The sequence below is a fragment of the Harpia harpyja genome, chromosome 17 (assembly GCF_026419915.1).
Source record: "Harpia harpyja isolate bHarHar1 chromosome 17, bHarHar1 primary haplotype, whole genome shotgun sequence".
In the NCBI taxonomy this organism is placed as follows: domain Eukaryota; kingdom Metazoa; phylum Chordata; class Aves; order Accipitriformes; family Accipitridae; genus Harpia; species Harpia harpyja.
Genome location: NC_068956.1, coordinates 25,206,103 through 25,223,494, shown reverse-complemented (window position 1 = coordinate 25,223,494; position 17,392 = coordinate 25,206,103). Strand labels below are relative to the sequence as shown.

Below are 17,392 nucleotides of genomic sequence, written 5' to 3'. Positions count from 1 at the left end.
TTTCTGCAGCATCCCCTTTGAGAGCCCTTCCTATAATGACCCCAAAATAATATAGCGTAGAGCGCCTCTTGTTCACGGGTTTCAGAAAATGTGTCTTTCAAAAGACCTGAAACTTCCTGGCATAAACTCACCCAGGTTTAAGATTCTGCACTGTGAGCTGAGAAGCTGGTTTGGGTCATTGGGTTGAATTAGGTTTTCTGAAAATCTTCATGGGAATGTTCGCTGCGAAAGGCAGGGATGAAAAAGTCCAGCAAACAGCAGTGGAAATAAAATTGGAGAGTAAAACATTTACGAACTAAAAATGTGGAAGAGCAGGAGTGGATGACCGATGAAGGCAGAAAGCAATTCCAGTTTTTTACAGTAACGCTAGAAAAGGACCAGGACTGTTTAATCCTGGTGATCACACACTTTTAAAAGGAAAATACAGACCAAAAAATCAGTCCAGAGCCCACAAACAGCGGCGTTTCTCAAATGGGCAGGAAGACCTTATTTCCCATATGGCTTAACCCTATTGATGTTAATGGAAATATGTTTAAGAAGATGCTATAGGACTCTAAACTGAGCTACGATGCAAAATGCTTCCTTAAGGAATCCGTAAGCCTTCGAACACAGAAAATACCCTGAAAATTCCTGGTGTGTTTGAAGGATAGACTCTTCTTCTCTATATTTAATGAGAAATAAGATGATGACAAAGCTAGACAGATAGCTGGATAAATGTTGTGTGCCTGTTTCCCATCCAAAGGAAGGAACGGCTCCCTAATTTTTCTAAGATGTTTCCTTAAAAACTGCTGGAAATACTGAACAGGGTAAACAGAAAAGCTAGCTTATCACCTGGATATTTAGCTCTGTTACTGTTGTAAAAGTAGACATTATTTACTCCTTTCTTTGTAGTCTAGGCTTAATTGTGTAGATAAGATTTCTAATGGGTGAGATACAAGGGCTGGTTTGAAAAGTGTTTTATTGTTACAACATGCTCTTTGAGGAGTACGTTGGATTTTACATTTGTACAACTGCTTGGGAATTGCAATTGTTTTTTAACCCTAGCCTCATAATGATACAAGTGAGAACAACTAGTATTTCTTTTTTATTCATTTTTACGAAATTTGGTGCCAAATACCAACTACCATTTTTATCAAAGACCTTGGATTCCTTTTTATCTTTTCATATTTTGTAGCAAAACCATTCTCTCCCACTCTCCCTCTTTCTGTCCATCCTTCCCCCAAACACAATTCAGGCCTTCTGTGTTCTCTCCTCCCCTTTCCCAGCAAAGGAAGGACAATATACTATAGTTAGTTGTGGAAACTGTTGTTTTCATTTAAAAGGGAAGTTTTACAATACTAGGATGACAAGTAGTATCATTTCATTATCTGCCATCTTCTGTTTTCATTTCTCTTTCGGGCAGATCCTTTTCTCCTTGTTGATGAGGTGCCGGGAATCTCATACCTTTCCCTTTAGGTACTTAAATAAAGTAGCCCTTGCTTGCAAGAAGTTAGTAATTCCACTAATGTCAGTAGAAGTGCTAGAGTGCGTCAGGAAATGAGACTGGACTACTTATACACAAAGCAGTTTAAAAAAAAAAAAAGGAGTTAAAGCAAACTTACTTGAGCCATTAGATGAGACGTATCTGTTTGCTTTGCTTCAGGGTTGTCTATCCAGCTTTTTAATGGCACACACATGCAATTCCCGTGAGCAAACATCCTCTAGAGAAAAGTCGAGAACAAGGACAGCCCAATGCCACTTTCTGATTCGTGGGGGACCTCTGTGGTGGCATCGCACCAGCGCTTCTTTGCTCACAGGATTGTCCCTTTGTTCACGGGATCACAGAAAGCTTGAGGTGGGAAGGGACCTCTGGAGGTCAACTGGTCCAACCTCCCTGCCCGAGCAGGGCCACCCAGAGCCAGCTGCTCAGGACCCTGGCCAAGTAGCTTTTGAATACGTCTGAGGGTAGAGACCACCACCTCTCTGGGCAACCTGTGCCACTGCTCAGTCACCCATATGGTGAAAAAGTTTGTGCCCGTTGCCTCTGGTCCTGTCATTGGGCACCATTGAAAAGAGCCTGGCTCCGTCCTCTTTGCACCGTCCCTCCAGGTATTTGTACACATTGATGAGATCTCCCTGAGCCTTCTCTTCTCCAGGCTGAACAGGCCCAGCTCTCTCAGCCTTTCCTCATAGGAGAGATGCTCCAGACCCTTCATCATCTTTATGGCCCTTTGCTGGACTTTCTCCAGTACGTCCATGTCTCTCTCACAGTGAGGAGCCCACAACTGGACACAGGACTCCAGACGTGTCCTCGCCAGTGCTGAGTGGAGGGGAAGGACCTCTACCTGCTGGCAAAACACATCCTAATGTGGCCCAGGACAGCATCATTCACCATAGTTAGTAGGGTGGCAAGGTTTGGGTGATGTGGGAGCCAAGAAGAAGCTCCCTTGAGAGGACGGAAGATGTGGGCAAGAAGCAGAAGAAGAACCAGCCACAATGTAGGCTCTTCCTCAGAAAGGGAGGTTGCCATGGTAGCTGAGGTTCGCTGCCTTTTCAGCCACTTTTCAGCCACTTCCCAAAAAGGGGTGTCCTCAGCAGTCCCAGTTATTCTTTGTAAACTGGATCACAAGTGGCCGGAATGGCCCAAACTGTGGGTAGAGCAGCAGGGATTTCGGTGAGCTCCCTGTGAGCACCAGCCCGAGCAGAGATCACACCATGGGATCACAGTCCAGGGGACCTGTGGAAGGGCTGTCATTCATTCAGCTAGTCCCATGCGAAGCAGACAAAATGAATAATAACAAGCAAAATAACAGTTCAGCTGTTTGAGCAGTGCCTTTATCTCAGACTCACAGGGAAGGCAGATGGAGTTATCTTAGTGAAATGAAAGGCAAATAAGGGCTTGAATACAAAATGCAGTCCTTCCTCACCCAAGCCCAGGTAAACAAAAACTAGAAGAGGCAGGACAGAGAGATAAAACGGAGTTAAATTCCTTGCTCGATTCAGCCTTCGGCATTTGCTTCGTGCTGAGGAGATAATTTTTTTTTTTCAGATTAAAACCATGAGTTACTGGCACAGACTGAGAACTCACAAAGGTGATTTCAAAGCAAATCTATAAATTAAGGAGCAACACGGTACTAGGGCCAGATCATATTTAGCAAAGAAGCCTGCAACAGCTACAGGGGTTGGGCTGCTCGTAAACACAATCCCTCACCAACAGCAACTCGCAGCCGGAGGAACTGCAAGTCTCATGTACTCAGGTATATGATTAGGAAGTCTGAAAAATGATAGAAATATATAAATAAATCAAACTGGATTGTTATTCATCCTGGCTTAAATGAATCCTGAAATCACAATATGAATCATAGAGCACGATTTGGCTATCAGTCTGCAATAAAGTCGATGGCAAAAGTAGTCAATAAGTTGGATATGTAATAGTATCGTGAAGAACGTGCCTGCAGGTCATGTCATCGTTAGCTTATTTTTACTACATAAGGCACTGAAGCAAACATATCTGTAAGTAATCAGTAAAAAAGCAGGAGTAGCTCTGCTGACCCCCAGCTACCTGTTCTGTTGGAGAAGGTTTTGTTTAGGTCTCTGACAGAGGAGTGTAAAATACATGCCCAGTGTGATGCCTGATTTGAAAGATTCAGCCATCTCATTTATTCTGTCTTAAAATCTCTATGTAATTTATAAGCTGACTGCAATGAGCCATAGGCAGAGCTGCTGACTGTCCTCCTCTAAGAAGAAAGGTACTGGCTTTGAAAGGCATAATTTTATCGAAAAGATGAAGTTTGATAAAATCTGTACCAAAAATGTGTTAGGACATTACCCGACAAAGAACAATTTCTTGGAAATTATGGCCAAGTCATTAGACATACAAAAAAATGTGAAAGAGTGAATTCCTTGCAGCTGTTTTCATCTGGGACCCGAAAATGGAGGTTGAGGAAAAGAGGAGGACAATGAAAAATATAGAAAATTAGTTTGCAGACAGTCTTCCCTGCTGCACATGGCAGACTATGTTGGAGTAGGCAGGTCTTGGCAGTGCTGTTCCTGAGGCAGATTGAGCAAACTTATTCTTTCTTTCTCATACGTTGAAAGGAGACCTTTTAGATTCAGGCATAGATTAAATTGGGAAGGACTAGGGAAGTGAACACCCGAGGCAGAGGCCGTGTAGTTTTACTACGGAAGCTGACATAAAGTGAATAAGTTATCAACCAGCAGAACCCTTTGCTGGCACTTGCAGTGGATGAATTAGAAATGGTTATTCACTGTGACACCAAGTTCTGGATGAATAGCTCTTCAGAAAAAACGCTTTTGAGACCACTATAATAAATAGGGACACAACCCATTTGAAGATGTTCTACTGAGTGGGAAGTTTTTACTGTATATATGTGTTGTTCTTGTGCAAAAAATGCCTTTTTTGGATTTTTTTTTTTTCAAAATGACAGAATTGAGTCAGAATCCTATCTGAGCCATGCAAGGATGGCCATGGGATCTTCCCAGAAAGGGTCAGTATTTTTTAAGCTTTCTGTCTTTTTTAATAGAGAATCAGAAAAAGTTTGCTGGAGACCCTGCAGAAGAAAAGAAGAAGAAGAAGAAAAAATCAGTCATCCATCATCAATGATTTAATTAATGTATGAAAGAATTTACAAGGAATCTTTCTTTCACATTTCCTTTCCTAAGAAAAAACAAATGCGGGGGCAGCTCCTTTGCAAGCAAACAGGAGACAAACTGGTCAAGTTAGTTACTGGTGGGGGAACTACCCCTGCACTTCAAAGGGCTGAGTGTGTGTGTGTCTGTGCGTGTGTGTGTCTGTCAGTGTGTCTGTGTGTGTGTCAGTGTGTGTCAGTGTGTGTGTGTCTCTGTGTCACTCTCTGTGTGTGTGTCTGTGTGTGCCTGTGTGTGCATGACTGTGTGTATCTGTGTGTCAGCGTGTGTGCATGTCTGTGTGTCTGTGTCTGTGTCTGTCAGCGTGTGTGTGCGTGTGTCTGTGTGTGTGTGTGTCTGTGTGTGTCTGTCAGTGTGTGTCTCTCTGTGTGCCAGTGTGTGTGTGTGTGTCAGTGTGTCTCTGTGTGTGTCTGTGTCAGTGTGTGTGCCTGTGTGTGTGTCTGTGTGTCAGTGTGTGTGTGTCAGTGTGTCTCTGTGTGTGTGTGTGCCAGTGTGTGTCTGTGTGTCAGTGTGTCTCTGTGTCTGTGTCAGTGTGTGTGCCTGTGTGTCAGTGTGTGTGTCTGTGTGTCTCTGTGTGTGTGTGTCAGTGTGTGTGCCTGTGTGTCAGTGTGTCTGTGTGTCTGTGTCAGTGTGTGTGCCTCTGTGTGTGTGTCTGTGTGTGTGTGTCAGTGTGTGTGTGTGTCAGTGTGTGTGTGTGTCAGTGTGTGTGTCTCTGTGTGCCAGTGTGCGTGTCTGTGTGTCTCTGTGTGTATCAGGGTGTCTGTGTGTGTGTGTGTGTCAGTGTGTGTCTGTGTGTGTGTGTCTCTGTGTGTGTGTGTCAGTGTGTGTGTCTGTGTGTCAGTGTGTGTGTCTGTGTGTGTGTGTCAGTGTGTGTGTGTGTGTCAGTGTGTGTGTCTGTGTGTGTGTGTCAGTGTGTGTGTGTGTGTCAGTGTGTGTGTCTGTGTGTGTGTGTCAGTGTGTGTGCCTCCGTGTGCCAGTGTGCGTGTGTCAGTGTGTGTGTGTGTGTCAGTGTGTGTGTCTGTGTGCGTGTGTCAGTGTGTGTGTGTGTGTCAGTGTGTGTGTCTGTGTGTGTGTGTCAGTGTGTGTGCCTCCGTGTGCCAGTGTGCGTGTGTCAGTGTGTGTGTGTGTCAGTGTGTGTGTCTGTGTGCGTGTGTCAGTGTGTGTGTGTGTGTCAGTGTGTGTGTCTGTGTGTGTGTGTCAGTGTGCGTGTCTCCGTGTGCCAGTGTCCGTGTGTCTGTGTGTCTCTGTGTCAGTGCGTGTCTCTGCGTGTGTGTGTCAGCGCCTGTACGTGTCTCTGTGTCCGTGTGGGGGGGTGTCAGTGTGCGTGTGCACGCACGCATGTCTCCGTGTCCGCGTGTCTGCGCGTACCTGTCTGTCTGTGCGTGCCCGCGTGCCTCTGCGTGCCTCTGCGCGCGCGCGCGTCTCGTGTGTCTCTGTGTGCGCGCGCAGGCGGCGCGGGGCGGCAGCGCCCCCTGGCGGCCGCCCTCCCTCCCTCCCTCCCTCCCGCCGTGCCGGTGCCGGTGCCGGTGCCGGTGCCGGCCGCCGCGGTTCCCCCCCGCCGCGGTTCCCCCCCGCCGCGGTTCCCCCCCGCCGTGAGGCCGCTCTCTCGGGCAGAAGAGCCCGGGAAGAAACGGCGCGTGGTGTCACAGCCCGAACGGCTCTCGGCTGGTAGACGTGGGCGGGGGGGGGGGGGGGGAGCAGATCCAGGCGGAAAACCAATTCCTAGCAAGTGCCGAGGAGGGCGGGTGGCGGCGGCATTCCAGGACGCTGTGTAGCATCACTGTTGTTCCTCGTTATTAGTTTTTGACTCGGTACCCGGGGCCTAAGGAAGCAGTTTCCGAAACCGCACGGCCTGCCCCGCTCCCCTCCCCTCACTGCTTTCCTGCTCCGAAGCCCGAGTCTAGAGATTCTTGGTTCCCTTCCACTAAACCCTCCTCAAGAGCTACCGCGCTCTGTAGGCTTTTTCTTCCATCTCAGATCTCCATCATGCCTGAACACGACTGTGAACAATTAAATCAGGTCACGTGATGTTTCTCGTAATTAACGGTAAGACCAGATAAATGACTGGTCCTGACCTAGACGTACCCCATCCAGCGTTAGAACAACTAGTCACGATCAGCGTGAGCTGCAACAGAGCCAGCTCGTCACCCGCCTTGCTTGTTAAACCTTGTTCTAACACGGTTATTATTCCGCAACACAGAGCAACACCTCTGGCCCCATCATCATGTGAGAATGAACTCACAGGTCGCATTTTTTTGGAAGCTGGGAAGTATTTAAGCTGAGAGGGTGAAGACAGCGAGGAAGGACGGTGTGCTAAAAGACGGGGAAGGAGAAAAGTTAAGTTTGATGGGAGAGAAATGAGATACGGGTAAAGGGTAGGAATTCATTTAAGATCAGTTCTTTCTACCTATCCTGCCTCCCTTTGATTTTTATCATATTTATATTGAGTAAAATTCTCACTTCAGAATCTATCGCTTTGGGGGTGATTTGAGAAAAAGGCGGCCACATGCAAAGGCGTGGGGTTTTTTAAGAGTTAATGCATGCTTATTAGGCTCCTCCATGTCACCACTTTCAGAGGTTTGTTTCTGGCAGCACATGACTGTGGGAGAACTATAGCTTTCCTGGAAAAAAGGGTCCTTCCACCTTCCCTGATCAGGAAGAAAATTTCAGAAAGTTGATCCAGAGAGTCTCACCCAGAGAAACCAGTCAGAAGCCAAATAGGAAGCAAAACATAGTTTGCTTTATGTAAGTCTCCTGAGCTGTAAAGCAGAGTGGAAGATTGTTGTATGTCTAGGAAAGGCCTGACTGCTATGTAAAATACTAAGCACCCTGAGCTGAACACAAACACAAGATGCATCCCTTGGTCCAAAGAGAAAGGTTTTCTCTTCATCCTTCACAGTGCTCCAGTTCCTCAGCTACTCTCTTGCTGATAAACTCAGACTTTCAGCATATTTTGGAGTGGCTTTCCCAGTTTTCCAAAAGCTACTTTAGTCATCCCCATTTGAAAATTACATTTTGTAAGCAGTTCCATTAGGTCAACCATCTGATAGCTGAATTAGCTTAAACATAGATTCTTGGTTTGATAACTCTCCATGTAGATTCAGGCCTTTCTTCTCAGCCCTGTAACATGGAGCAGGTCCAGAGGAGGGCCACGAAGTTGATCAGGGGGCTGGAGCACCTCTCCTATGAAGACAGGCTGAGGGAGTTGGGGTTGTTCAGCCTGGAGAAGAGAAGGCTCCAGGGAGACCTCACAGCAGCCTTCCAGTACCTAAAGGGGGCCTACAAGAAAGATGGGGAGGGACTTTTTACAAGGGCATGTAGTGAGAGGACAAGGGGTAATGGCTTGAAACAAAGAGGGTAGATTTAGATTAGATGTAAGGAAGAAGTTGTTCACTGTGAGGGTGGTAAGGCACTGGAATAGATTGCCCAGAGAGGTTGTGGGTGCCCCATCCCTGGCAGTGTTCAAGGCCAGGTTGGATGGGGCTTTGAGCAACCTGGTCTAGTGGAAGGTGTCCCTGCCCATGGCAGGGGGGTTGGAACTACATGATCTTTAAGGTCCCTTCCAACCCAAACCATTCTATGATTCTATGTAAGTCCATTTTTTGACTTGTACAGGCATTTCCCCATATATGTGCCTACACATCTTGATGGAATTCTGACTCGGTTTATGGCAACTAGAGGTTTGTCTGACTTCAGTGAGAACAAGTTTTCTCCTACTGCATTTATTTTTGTATAACCTATAAAAAGATAATGAAGATGGAAAGCAGGCATAAACAAAGATTGTTCAGAGGCAGCAATTTATTTCCATTCCAGCTTCGCTACAGTTCAGCAATACACAATATGATTATGCACACTACATATTTGATATTCGTTACCCAGTGCTTTCAGTCTCTGTAGTTCTTACTTTGGGCTTTCGGGAGGATGACTGACATGTAGACCATAACAGCAGTCCCTGAACGGGCCAGCTAGAAGCTGAAAGATCAAGGTGGTGAATCAGAGCGTTACCATTTTCCCAATATTTCTTTTCTTGATTCTGCTGCTTCTGAAAGGCTCATTCATGCTCTCACTTTCTATTTTGTCAATGTAATGTATTTCTCTAAGACCTACACAAGTTTAGGCCACTCCGTGTCACGTAAATGCTTCTGACTATCACATTACTCATTTTTTCTCACTGTAAGGCAACTGGAATCATCTCAGGTTCAAAATATCCTTCCTTACCCTAAAAACCTTCCTGATTTCACAGGAATAAAGGCAGAGGACAGCAGTGACAAGCTCTAGAAGTTAACAGGACAGGGAGTCCCATTTTCTCTTATACCTGAGGGTGTCAGGGTGCTCACTACTCCCTCTTCCAGCATATACTCCCATATACCGTCCTTTACAGATGCAGTTCCAGTTCATCAGACAGCTTGTTTGCATGTCTCGCTCACAGTCTGGTTACTACATCTGTCTGCTTCTGCCTAACTCAGAGCTGCAAATCTTTTCCCTGTTGGTGTACAAGTACATCTTTCCCTTTCCTACTGCGACATTAGACATCCTGCTAACAAGGCAATGTGACTGGAGTGGAGTAATGCCGGGGATAAATTGGTTCAGCTTGTACAATCAGAAGGTAAAACTTTGCAGATCAGAAAGCTGAAGCAAGGGAATGCTCAACAGGCCAAACAAGTTGAACTTTTGAGGTCATATTTTCAGGCGGTTTCAGCTGGAGTGTCTTGGAAATCAGTGGACGTAAGTGGGTTTCCATCAGCTAAGCCCCTGGCTGTGTGCCTGTCAGATGGTCTCTGATTTGAAAAGGGTGGAAGATAAAGTGGCCAACAAACCAACAGAAGTGGAGAAAGCTGAGCAGAGAAGGACTTGGTGAAAGTCCTTTCCTGGTCTGGAAACCTGGGTTGCATCGATGGGGAGGAATTCAGCATGCATGGTGTAGATACCTAATGCATACCTGCCTTTCAGCCACGCTCTGGCACTCGCTGGCTCAAGAATTGCCAACATTGTCTTTCTAGAAATGGAGGGAGATACGCATCTCCACAAAGAAGTCCTGTTCACCTTTCTTAGGGATGACAGACAGATGGACGGGATCTTCCTCAGGAGTCTGCACAAGCAGACCATTTTCTGTGTATACTGTGAAAAGGTGGCACCCAAAATGAAGTGTGTGTTAGGTACCTGAATGAGGACACAGTCTTAATCCACATTTGCCAAGAGGGTTGAGAAAAGGTTGTTGAAGTGTTGCCAGCTTAGCGCTTGGGCAGCTCCAGAAGGCACAAACATCAAAGAGGAGATGGCAGCAACTCTTACTCATTTCTTCCTTCTTCCAGTTTTGCTCTTTCCATCACCTGCAGAAACAGTCTCATTATTTTCACCCTTCAAGCACTCCCTGATGTATTTACCTTTTTTTCTCCTTTCAACTCTGCACCTCTCTTTGTGTCCAACCATCTCAGGAGGTTGGGGGGGAGGGGGGCAAAAAACCAAGACCTGAGGGCAGAAATATTCCAGGTCTCCAGGAGAGAAATGTTATTTTATGATTCATTGCTTATTTGTACTGTCGAAGGTTGGCTTTAGGGACTTAATGGAAATCAGACACATTTCACCCTGCCAGTTGTGCAGTCTTACTTCTGTTTTTCTTGTTTATGTGCAATGGTGAGGGCGTGGTTACTATATAGCTCCTTTAAGGCTAAAAGATGACTTTTCAAGCTGCAGTCCCTGCAGAAAGGCTCATATGAAGCATTCTGGAAAGACGATGCCTTTGAGGCACCAGAAGCTTTCCCACACTGCTCCTTATGCATAAGGAGAAATTACATTTGCTACTCCTGCCAGGGCTGGGAGCTGGCAAGTGAGCTGCCCGGGCTCTATAGGCTATAGAGGGAGGTATGGAGGAAGGAGAAGGCAACAGAAAGCCATGGGCTTACTCTTCCCTGCCCTCCACTTTCTGCATCTGCTTTCCTCAAAATAGTGGGAATTGCTGCCTTGTTTGCTACCCGGAGGGGAAAGAGCACAAGGCAGCTCCAGGGAAGAAGCATCTAACCTGGACCTCACTTGCGAGCTGCTGGGGTGCACAAATCCACGCCAGGAAGGCTCAGGAGAGTGTTCGGTATGTCAGATCACATACAGCCTGTCCTGGAGAGAAGGGAAAGGGACAACTAGATCTTGAGTCCTTGGGTGAGCTGAGCGTGGGCTCTTGGAGGCAAGTTGGAGGACTGTATTTTGCCATTGCAAGTTGGAGGACTTTATTTTGCCGTTGCTCTGAGCAGGAGTGAGGCGTGCTCGGGGAGTGTTTCTGACTTGGACACCTCCTTAGTGCCGATGGGAGGGATGGTGCATGATCATCCTCCGGCTCACAACGGGCAAACGCTGACCTGCAGCAGCAGGGTTTGGTGCTGCAGAGCCCCTTCAGACACGCTGATGCAGAAGCGATCTGCAAGAGGGACCCTGTGTCTTATAATGTAGTTTCTAAAGGAACCTCCATAACACATAGAGGCTTTTGTCTTTAGACGTTTTATGCAATATTATGAGACATACTTCTAAAGTATGATGCATCTGTGCTTTTGAAAGGTTCTCCGAATAGTGCTTCCACTCAGCTTCAGCACACAAATGCAGAGTTTGCAAATGCACACGATATATCTGCATATTCCTTTTGCCTTTTGCTTTTAAAAAGATGTAATCTTTCTACAGGTTTGTTTTATTTTAATTTTACTAAAATGATTATCCCTGAGCAGAGATCTAGACATGATTACATTTGTTTTCTATTTCTGTTTTACAGTTCTTGTTACGACAGCAGTTACTTTCACTTCTGCAATGATTCAAAACACATCTGAGATTACATGTGTGTTTATCAGCCAGAAGGATGAAGGTTCAGGAACACCAGAGACATTGGTATCTCCTAAGGTAATCTAACAGAGAATGAGCTGCCTATAAAATATTCCTGTCCATTCCAGAAATACCTTCCCAGAAGCTTGCAACACCCTAAACCTTTAGGCTGTGAGGATGGCACAGTCAAAATAACCAGGGTTAGGCCAAATATGACTACAAAGGTTAGAGGGAAATACGTACCACAATTCATACTTTGAAACTGTAAATAAATAAGTACCAGTTTTCTCTAAACCCGATTTTTTTAATTGCTGCCTTGATGCTGTCTGACATCAGCATGCCTGAATATTGCTGAATATTGCTGGAAATGTATCAATGTAAAAAACTATGTGCCCTTAAGAGGGGATTGCCAAGGTCACGGTGTGAACCAGTGGCCTGCCGCGGTGTGTGTTTGCCACAGCTGCTGGGACTGATGAGGAAGCTGTACCGCCTTCTATTCCCACCACCAAAGCCCATAAATCCCTGCCTGGTCTAAACCTTGACTTAGACACCAAAGCTGGATAGTGAATCAAATATCTTTTTTTTTTTTCTTCTCTTCTGATTCAAAATGGCAGAAAGCCAAGAAGAGGTGGTGTGCAACTAAATTATAAAGCAGCTGAGACCCGCGATTAAAATATTTCCTGAGGATTCTTGTTTCAAGTTAGTCTTATGAAATCTTTTTCATTCCTGGACAAGTAAAGCAATAATTCAGATAACAAATGAAGGTATACCAGTCAAAGCTGTGCTGTCTTTGTGTCAGACAAAGCAGAATATGGCTGTTATCTCTAGACACTTCTCAGATCAAGGGAAGGGACAAAGAAGGAGCAAAGAAGAAGAACCAACTGGCACAGCACAATGCAGAGCAGAGGTTGCAAGGAGCTCTGTCCTTTCATAAAGTTATACTGGATAAATTTCACCCACCCAAGTAAGGGAGACATTTAGAGCTACTCTTCACTTGGAGCTATTTACGTGCCACCTCTTGCTGCAGCTAAGCTTAGAGACTCATTAATTCATCGGTGGTTTTCAGAATGACTCTCTTTCTGTTTGCGATTCTCCTTTAACCATATGCAATGTTGAGGAAATGAAAGATGTGAAGGCGCCCAGCACAAACGTTCCTTGCCTAGTAAAGCCCCCAAGGAATTGAGGAGCAGTTTAGCCAGATGATGCAGTGACAAGCAGTGGGATGCTAAAAAAATAATATTCTGGCCCTGCCTTTGCATTGAGGTTGCAAACAGAAAGGTTGTATTATAGTTCTATGTCTTCCTATGGTTCTACACGAAAGGAAACAAAAATGAGAGTAAAGAATAGCCCACATCACTAAGGGAAATTATCAAGTTTCTGGCTAAAATTGCTCTGTGATGTCTGTCTAGAGAACAGAATTAACTAATTTAACAGGAATCCTGTAGTGTTTCCTCCTGCATTAGAATTTGACATATTTATGAATAAATTGGACAGTAGAAATGAAAAAAAACCAAAACCAAAAGTAAACAAAATGAAGGTATGATGAAAGTGTTATTTCAGTATAATCTGTAGTCATATTTGGGCATTATGAGGCACTATTAATTTATGAAAGCTTTTCCAGAAGAGCATCCTTTAAAAACATTTGAATGCAAAAAAGCAAATAGAGCTAATTGCTAATAAATAGATAACAATCTGTCCTCTTGCATTGCAGATTTCTACCATTTCAGAAGATCTTGGGTGTTACTTGAATTCTCAAGGAGCAGAGAACATCTATGAACCAACTAAAAATGTGGAAGTCAATATGTTTGAAGATATTGAATTAAGAGTGATAATGAACATTTCAGAGATCATTTCATGCTTTTGGTTCTTTAAAGAGAGCAAAGCTTGTAAACCTTCATTGGACCCGGAGAATCGGTAAGTCAAGGGATGTACTGGATCAAAGATCCTTTAAGAGATCATTTGGGTTTGGATGCAAATGGAAAATTTTCTGTGACTCTGCTTGCGTTTGATTTCATGTAATACATTATATTTTTAAAACTTCTAGTCTTTCTTAATTGTTGTCACCTGGCAGCACATTGCTGATTGTCATTTAGACACATAGACACATAAGAATCTTAAAGCCAAAAATAGTTTGAAATAGGCTCGTTCCTTTAAATTGTATAGCATCATGCATGGGGGTCTCCATGGACACTCTGATATTGAGCAATTTGAGCTTTGCAGCACTCATGTGAGGCAAAATTATGATTTTATAGTCAAAGAAACAGAGGCATGAAGAATTATGTGACTTGTTAGGGTCACACTGCAGATCAGAAAAAACAGCAGCAACAACATCCTAATTCTCACAGCCAAACGTGGGCTGGAACCTGAGGCTGGATTATTGCCTCCCCCTGCAAAACATGCAGGATGGGACTGTAGGTAAAGCATTTCCCTGTGGACCTCCCCGGCTGTCCTAACGTCAGGAAGACCATCCTTCCCAATGCTCAGCATTAAGCATGTAGTACCTGTGGCTGCAAGTTCCTATGTGCTGCTTGTGTAGGAACATACGTGATGAAAACACTTCAGGTTGAAGGATGCTACATACATAATGAATACTAGTATCTCTGAAGGGATTTTGCAAGAGCTAAAGAGCTAACATTTTATTGTGCATGCTGCGTATTACCTTCTAGATAACAAATACAGCTTTACTTTCTGTTTTATAGGTATGTTATGTCTTTGGCTTTTTCCCAAATAAAAGAAGCACAAGCTGGAAAATACACCCTCTCGGTCACAAGTAAAACCAGCAATTACACAATAGTTGTGCCTGTTCTCATCCGAAGTAAGTATATCTATCTCAGATGAAAGGGGTCACTCCATCAATAGGTTCAAGAGGAGAGGTTCAAGTTCAGTCAAAGCAACGAAGCTCCTGCGTGCTGCATTTCAAGCATCTTCCTAGATTTGCATAGGACTTGGAGGTGTCTTCAGAGGCTGAAGTCAAAACCACAGACTGCGTGAGAGTCAGCTTTCGCTAGTCAATAAACCATGCAAATGAACAAATGAAGACGTAAATACGTGGCAGCCCTCTTCTCCCCTATGAGAGACTTCCCTCTGTGCCAAAAGGGACAAATCGAGGGTGGCTTTTGTGTGCTCTCAAAGCTCGCGGGCTAGATTTGTTTGCTTGCATCTTAACCTGTTTATCCTCAGTGTTGCCAGCTGGGCTGTTATCTGGACCAGATCAGGACATCCCTTTTATTTTCCGGAGCCATGCTTTGTCCCACTCTGCCTGCCTCCGCCTGTGCCTGCCGCTGGGTCTCTGCGCTTCTCTCTTAGCTTTTCCTTTTGCTGTTCTTTGGGCAGCAAGAGGCACCACTGAGGGAGGGGGAAAGGCAAGGTCCCTTTTCTCAGTGCCAGTCTTTACTTGTTTATTGGGTTTTAGGGTAAAATGCATCAGTACTGCAGCTGCTCAGCACAAGGGTGCCGGAGAAGCTGAGATTTTAACTGCTGTTAAATGCTCATGAAAGAGCACATGGGAGGTGCGACTTTTTGAAAGGCTCGCAGTGGGAGCAGATTTGATTGATTGAATTTTCTCAAGGATCACACAAGAGACATCTCTGATGCAAAGGCAACTGCTGCAACAAAGTTCAAGCTTCTGTTTCTAAGTAGGGGTGTCCAAGAACATCTTAAATAAAAAAGACCCACGTTGACATTTTTTTTAACAGAAGAGAAACACTATATTATTTTGTCTGGAAAGCACCAAATTCAAAGATAAAATTAAAAATTTCAAAAGAAATTTCAAAGAAAAGAAGGCAAATTTCAATCCGAACAGCTAAAAGACTGGCAGACCCTTCTAGAGACAGGTTTAACAAGCATCGTTACTTGCCTTGTTTTTAATAAACTGTGACTAATCAACATTTTTTATTCCCTCTTCATTTGTTTTTAAAGTACTTCTTCTGTTTGACTTTTTTTCTCTCTCAGGTGTCAGAATTGTCACCTCCAGTCTCTCTGTGTTTTATTTGAAGGCCTGTTGCATGTCTCAATTATAATTTTAACAGCTTCATTGAGGGGACAGAGTATTAAATCTTTAATTAAAAATTACCTTCTCTACTATATCAATTAGGCTTTAGAGGTAAAAAATGTTAGTATATGTGCAAGCAAGAGTAGTTCAAAACAACCTCGATAAAGTTCTTTTCCATATCGATTGCTTGGATTGCATTCTCTTTGCTCCTGTGAATCTAATATGATAATTACATCTCTTATAAAATCCTCCAGGCTAGATGTGAATCCTTCAACTGAGACGTGACTCTCTATAGGTGAAAAAAAAACTTTTAGGCCCAGCTTACAAGAGATAAATGAAGAAAGAAATTAAAAAGCCAAAAGCATTGGTTTCACCCTGGCATGTCACCTTGCAGGCAATGGAAATATGACTCTAAAGAAAATGTTGCTCTTCTGTATGGAAGCTGTAATTTCATTGCAAGATGACCTAAAACCAGACTCAATGCTTTTCATTTTGAGTCAAATCTTTCGCAATTTTAATACATTAAATTTTTGTGCTTAGTCCAAGTCTGTGCCTGACGGGTTCAGGGGACTGGGAGTTGTCTAGGAACCTTTTCCCCTGGGTTACAGATATAGGATAGAGAAGTCTGCTGGTTATCAGAAGTCATTATCACCTGTTGTTTTTCCATCGTGTATCTGATCTGACTGAGTAGCATGCAAGATCCCATTTTGTGTAGAGACTTTGTAGTCTCAACAGATACTCCACCAAAGGCCAGGGGCTTGGGATGTGATTTCGAAAGGTATCTGTGCTCCTGCCCAGTGAAATGAATAGCAACCACAGCAAATTAACACCTTTCAGTATCAGTCTCAGGATTATCCTCTGGTGTATAGAGGCGGGCCTTTGATATGGGGGAAGCTGTGCATTTAGCAATCAAGGCTGAAAAGCTCATGAGACCAACCCACAATATCCCTAGGGCAGAATCATTTTCTATTCCCTCAGTGCTGAAACCTCCTGAAACAAATCACAGCTCTGTAACTTCATGTACTGCCAAATGAGCAAAACACTATTTCAAAATTATTTCAGCATTCTTAAACATTTGCATGATTTTTTAACAGAGAAACCAGGCAAACCCTATTTCAGGAAAAGGGAAAAATCGGATGCTATCGAGTGCATATCTCAGAGCTACCCCCAGCCCTCTGTGGAGTGGATATTTTGCAAAACACCTGAAAAGAGGTACGGTCTATGTTTATATGCATGTTGAATCTCTAGACTGAAAGTTTACCATCTTCTGAAGAAGAAGGGGGAGGCATTGTACTGCTTAGTGTGCCTAGTGAGCTGTGGAGATAACTGAATAAGAGATTTGGGGTCAGAATTTTTTGGAGATGGGCTCTGCTGGATTGCACACCTGCGTGCTTGTTGAAAACCTGTGTCTGCACGATCCACTTCTGGAGTGCTGCAACACATTTTTCTTAGAAATTTTGGCTGTTGTGCTCTTTTGGAAACTTTCAGCTCTTAGATTGAAAAAAGTTATTCCACATTCTAGTATTTTGATGTCACAAGAGCAAATCAAAGATACCTTGTTTCCCTCCAGTTTTTAATATTTTTTGGAAATGTGAATCATAGAATGGTTTGAGTTGGAAAGGGCCTTTAAAAGTTATCTAGTCCAACACCCCTGCAATAAGCAGGGACATCTTCAGCTAGATCAGGTTGCTCAGAGCCCGGTCCAACCTGACCTTGAACGTTGCCAAGGATGGGGCATCGACCACCTCTCTGGGCAACCTGTGCCAGTGTTTCACCACCCTCATCCTAAAAAATTTCTTCCTTATATCTAGTCTCAATCTACCCTCTCTTAGTTTAAAACCATTACCGCTTGTCTTACCGCAACAGGCCCTACCAAAAAGTTTGTCCCCATCTTTCTTATAGGCCCCCTTTGAGAACTGTAAGGCTGCTGTAAGGTCTCCCTGGAGCCTTCTC

The 17,392-nt window shown here is 44.2% G+C and overlaps 1 protein-coding gene across 1 annotated transcript in view; it reads left to right on the top strand.

The window, feature by feature from the left end:
- Positions 1-2,401: 2,401 nt before the first annotated feature.
- FLT3 (fms related receptor tyrosine kinase 3) overlaps positions 2,402-17,392 on the top strand; it is a 41,780-nt gene continuing 26,789 nt past the window's right edge. The window contains exons 1-5 of the mRNA XM_052813068.1: positions 2,402-2,477; positions 11,402-11,526; positions 13,160-13,362; positions 14,148-14,263; positions 16,534-16,651. Coding sequence (XP_052669028.1) covers positions 2,402-2,477; positions 11,402-11,526; positions 13,160-13,362; positions 14,148-14,263; positions 16,534-16,651 — 638 coding nt within the window. The remainder of the gene's footprint in view (positions 2,478-11,401; positions 11,527-13,159; positions 13,363-14,147; positions 14,264-16,533; positions 16,652-17,392) is intronic.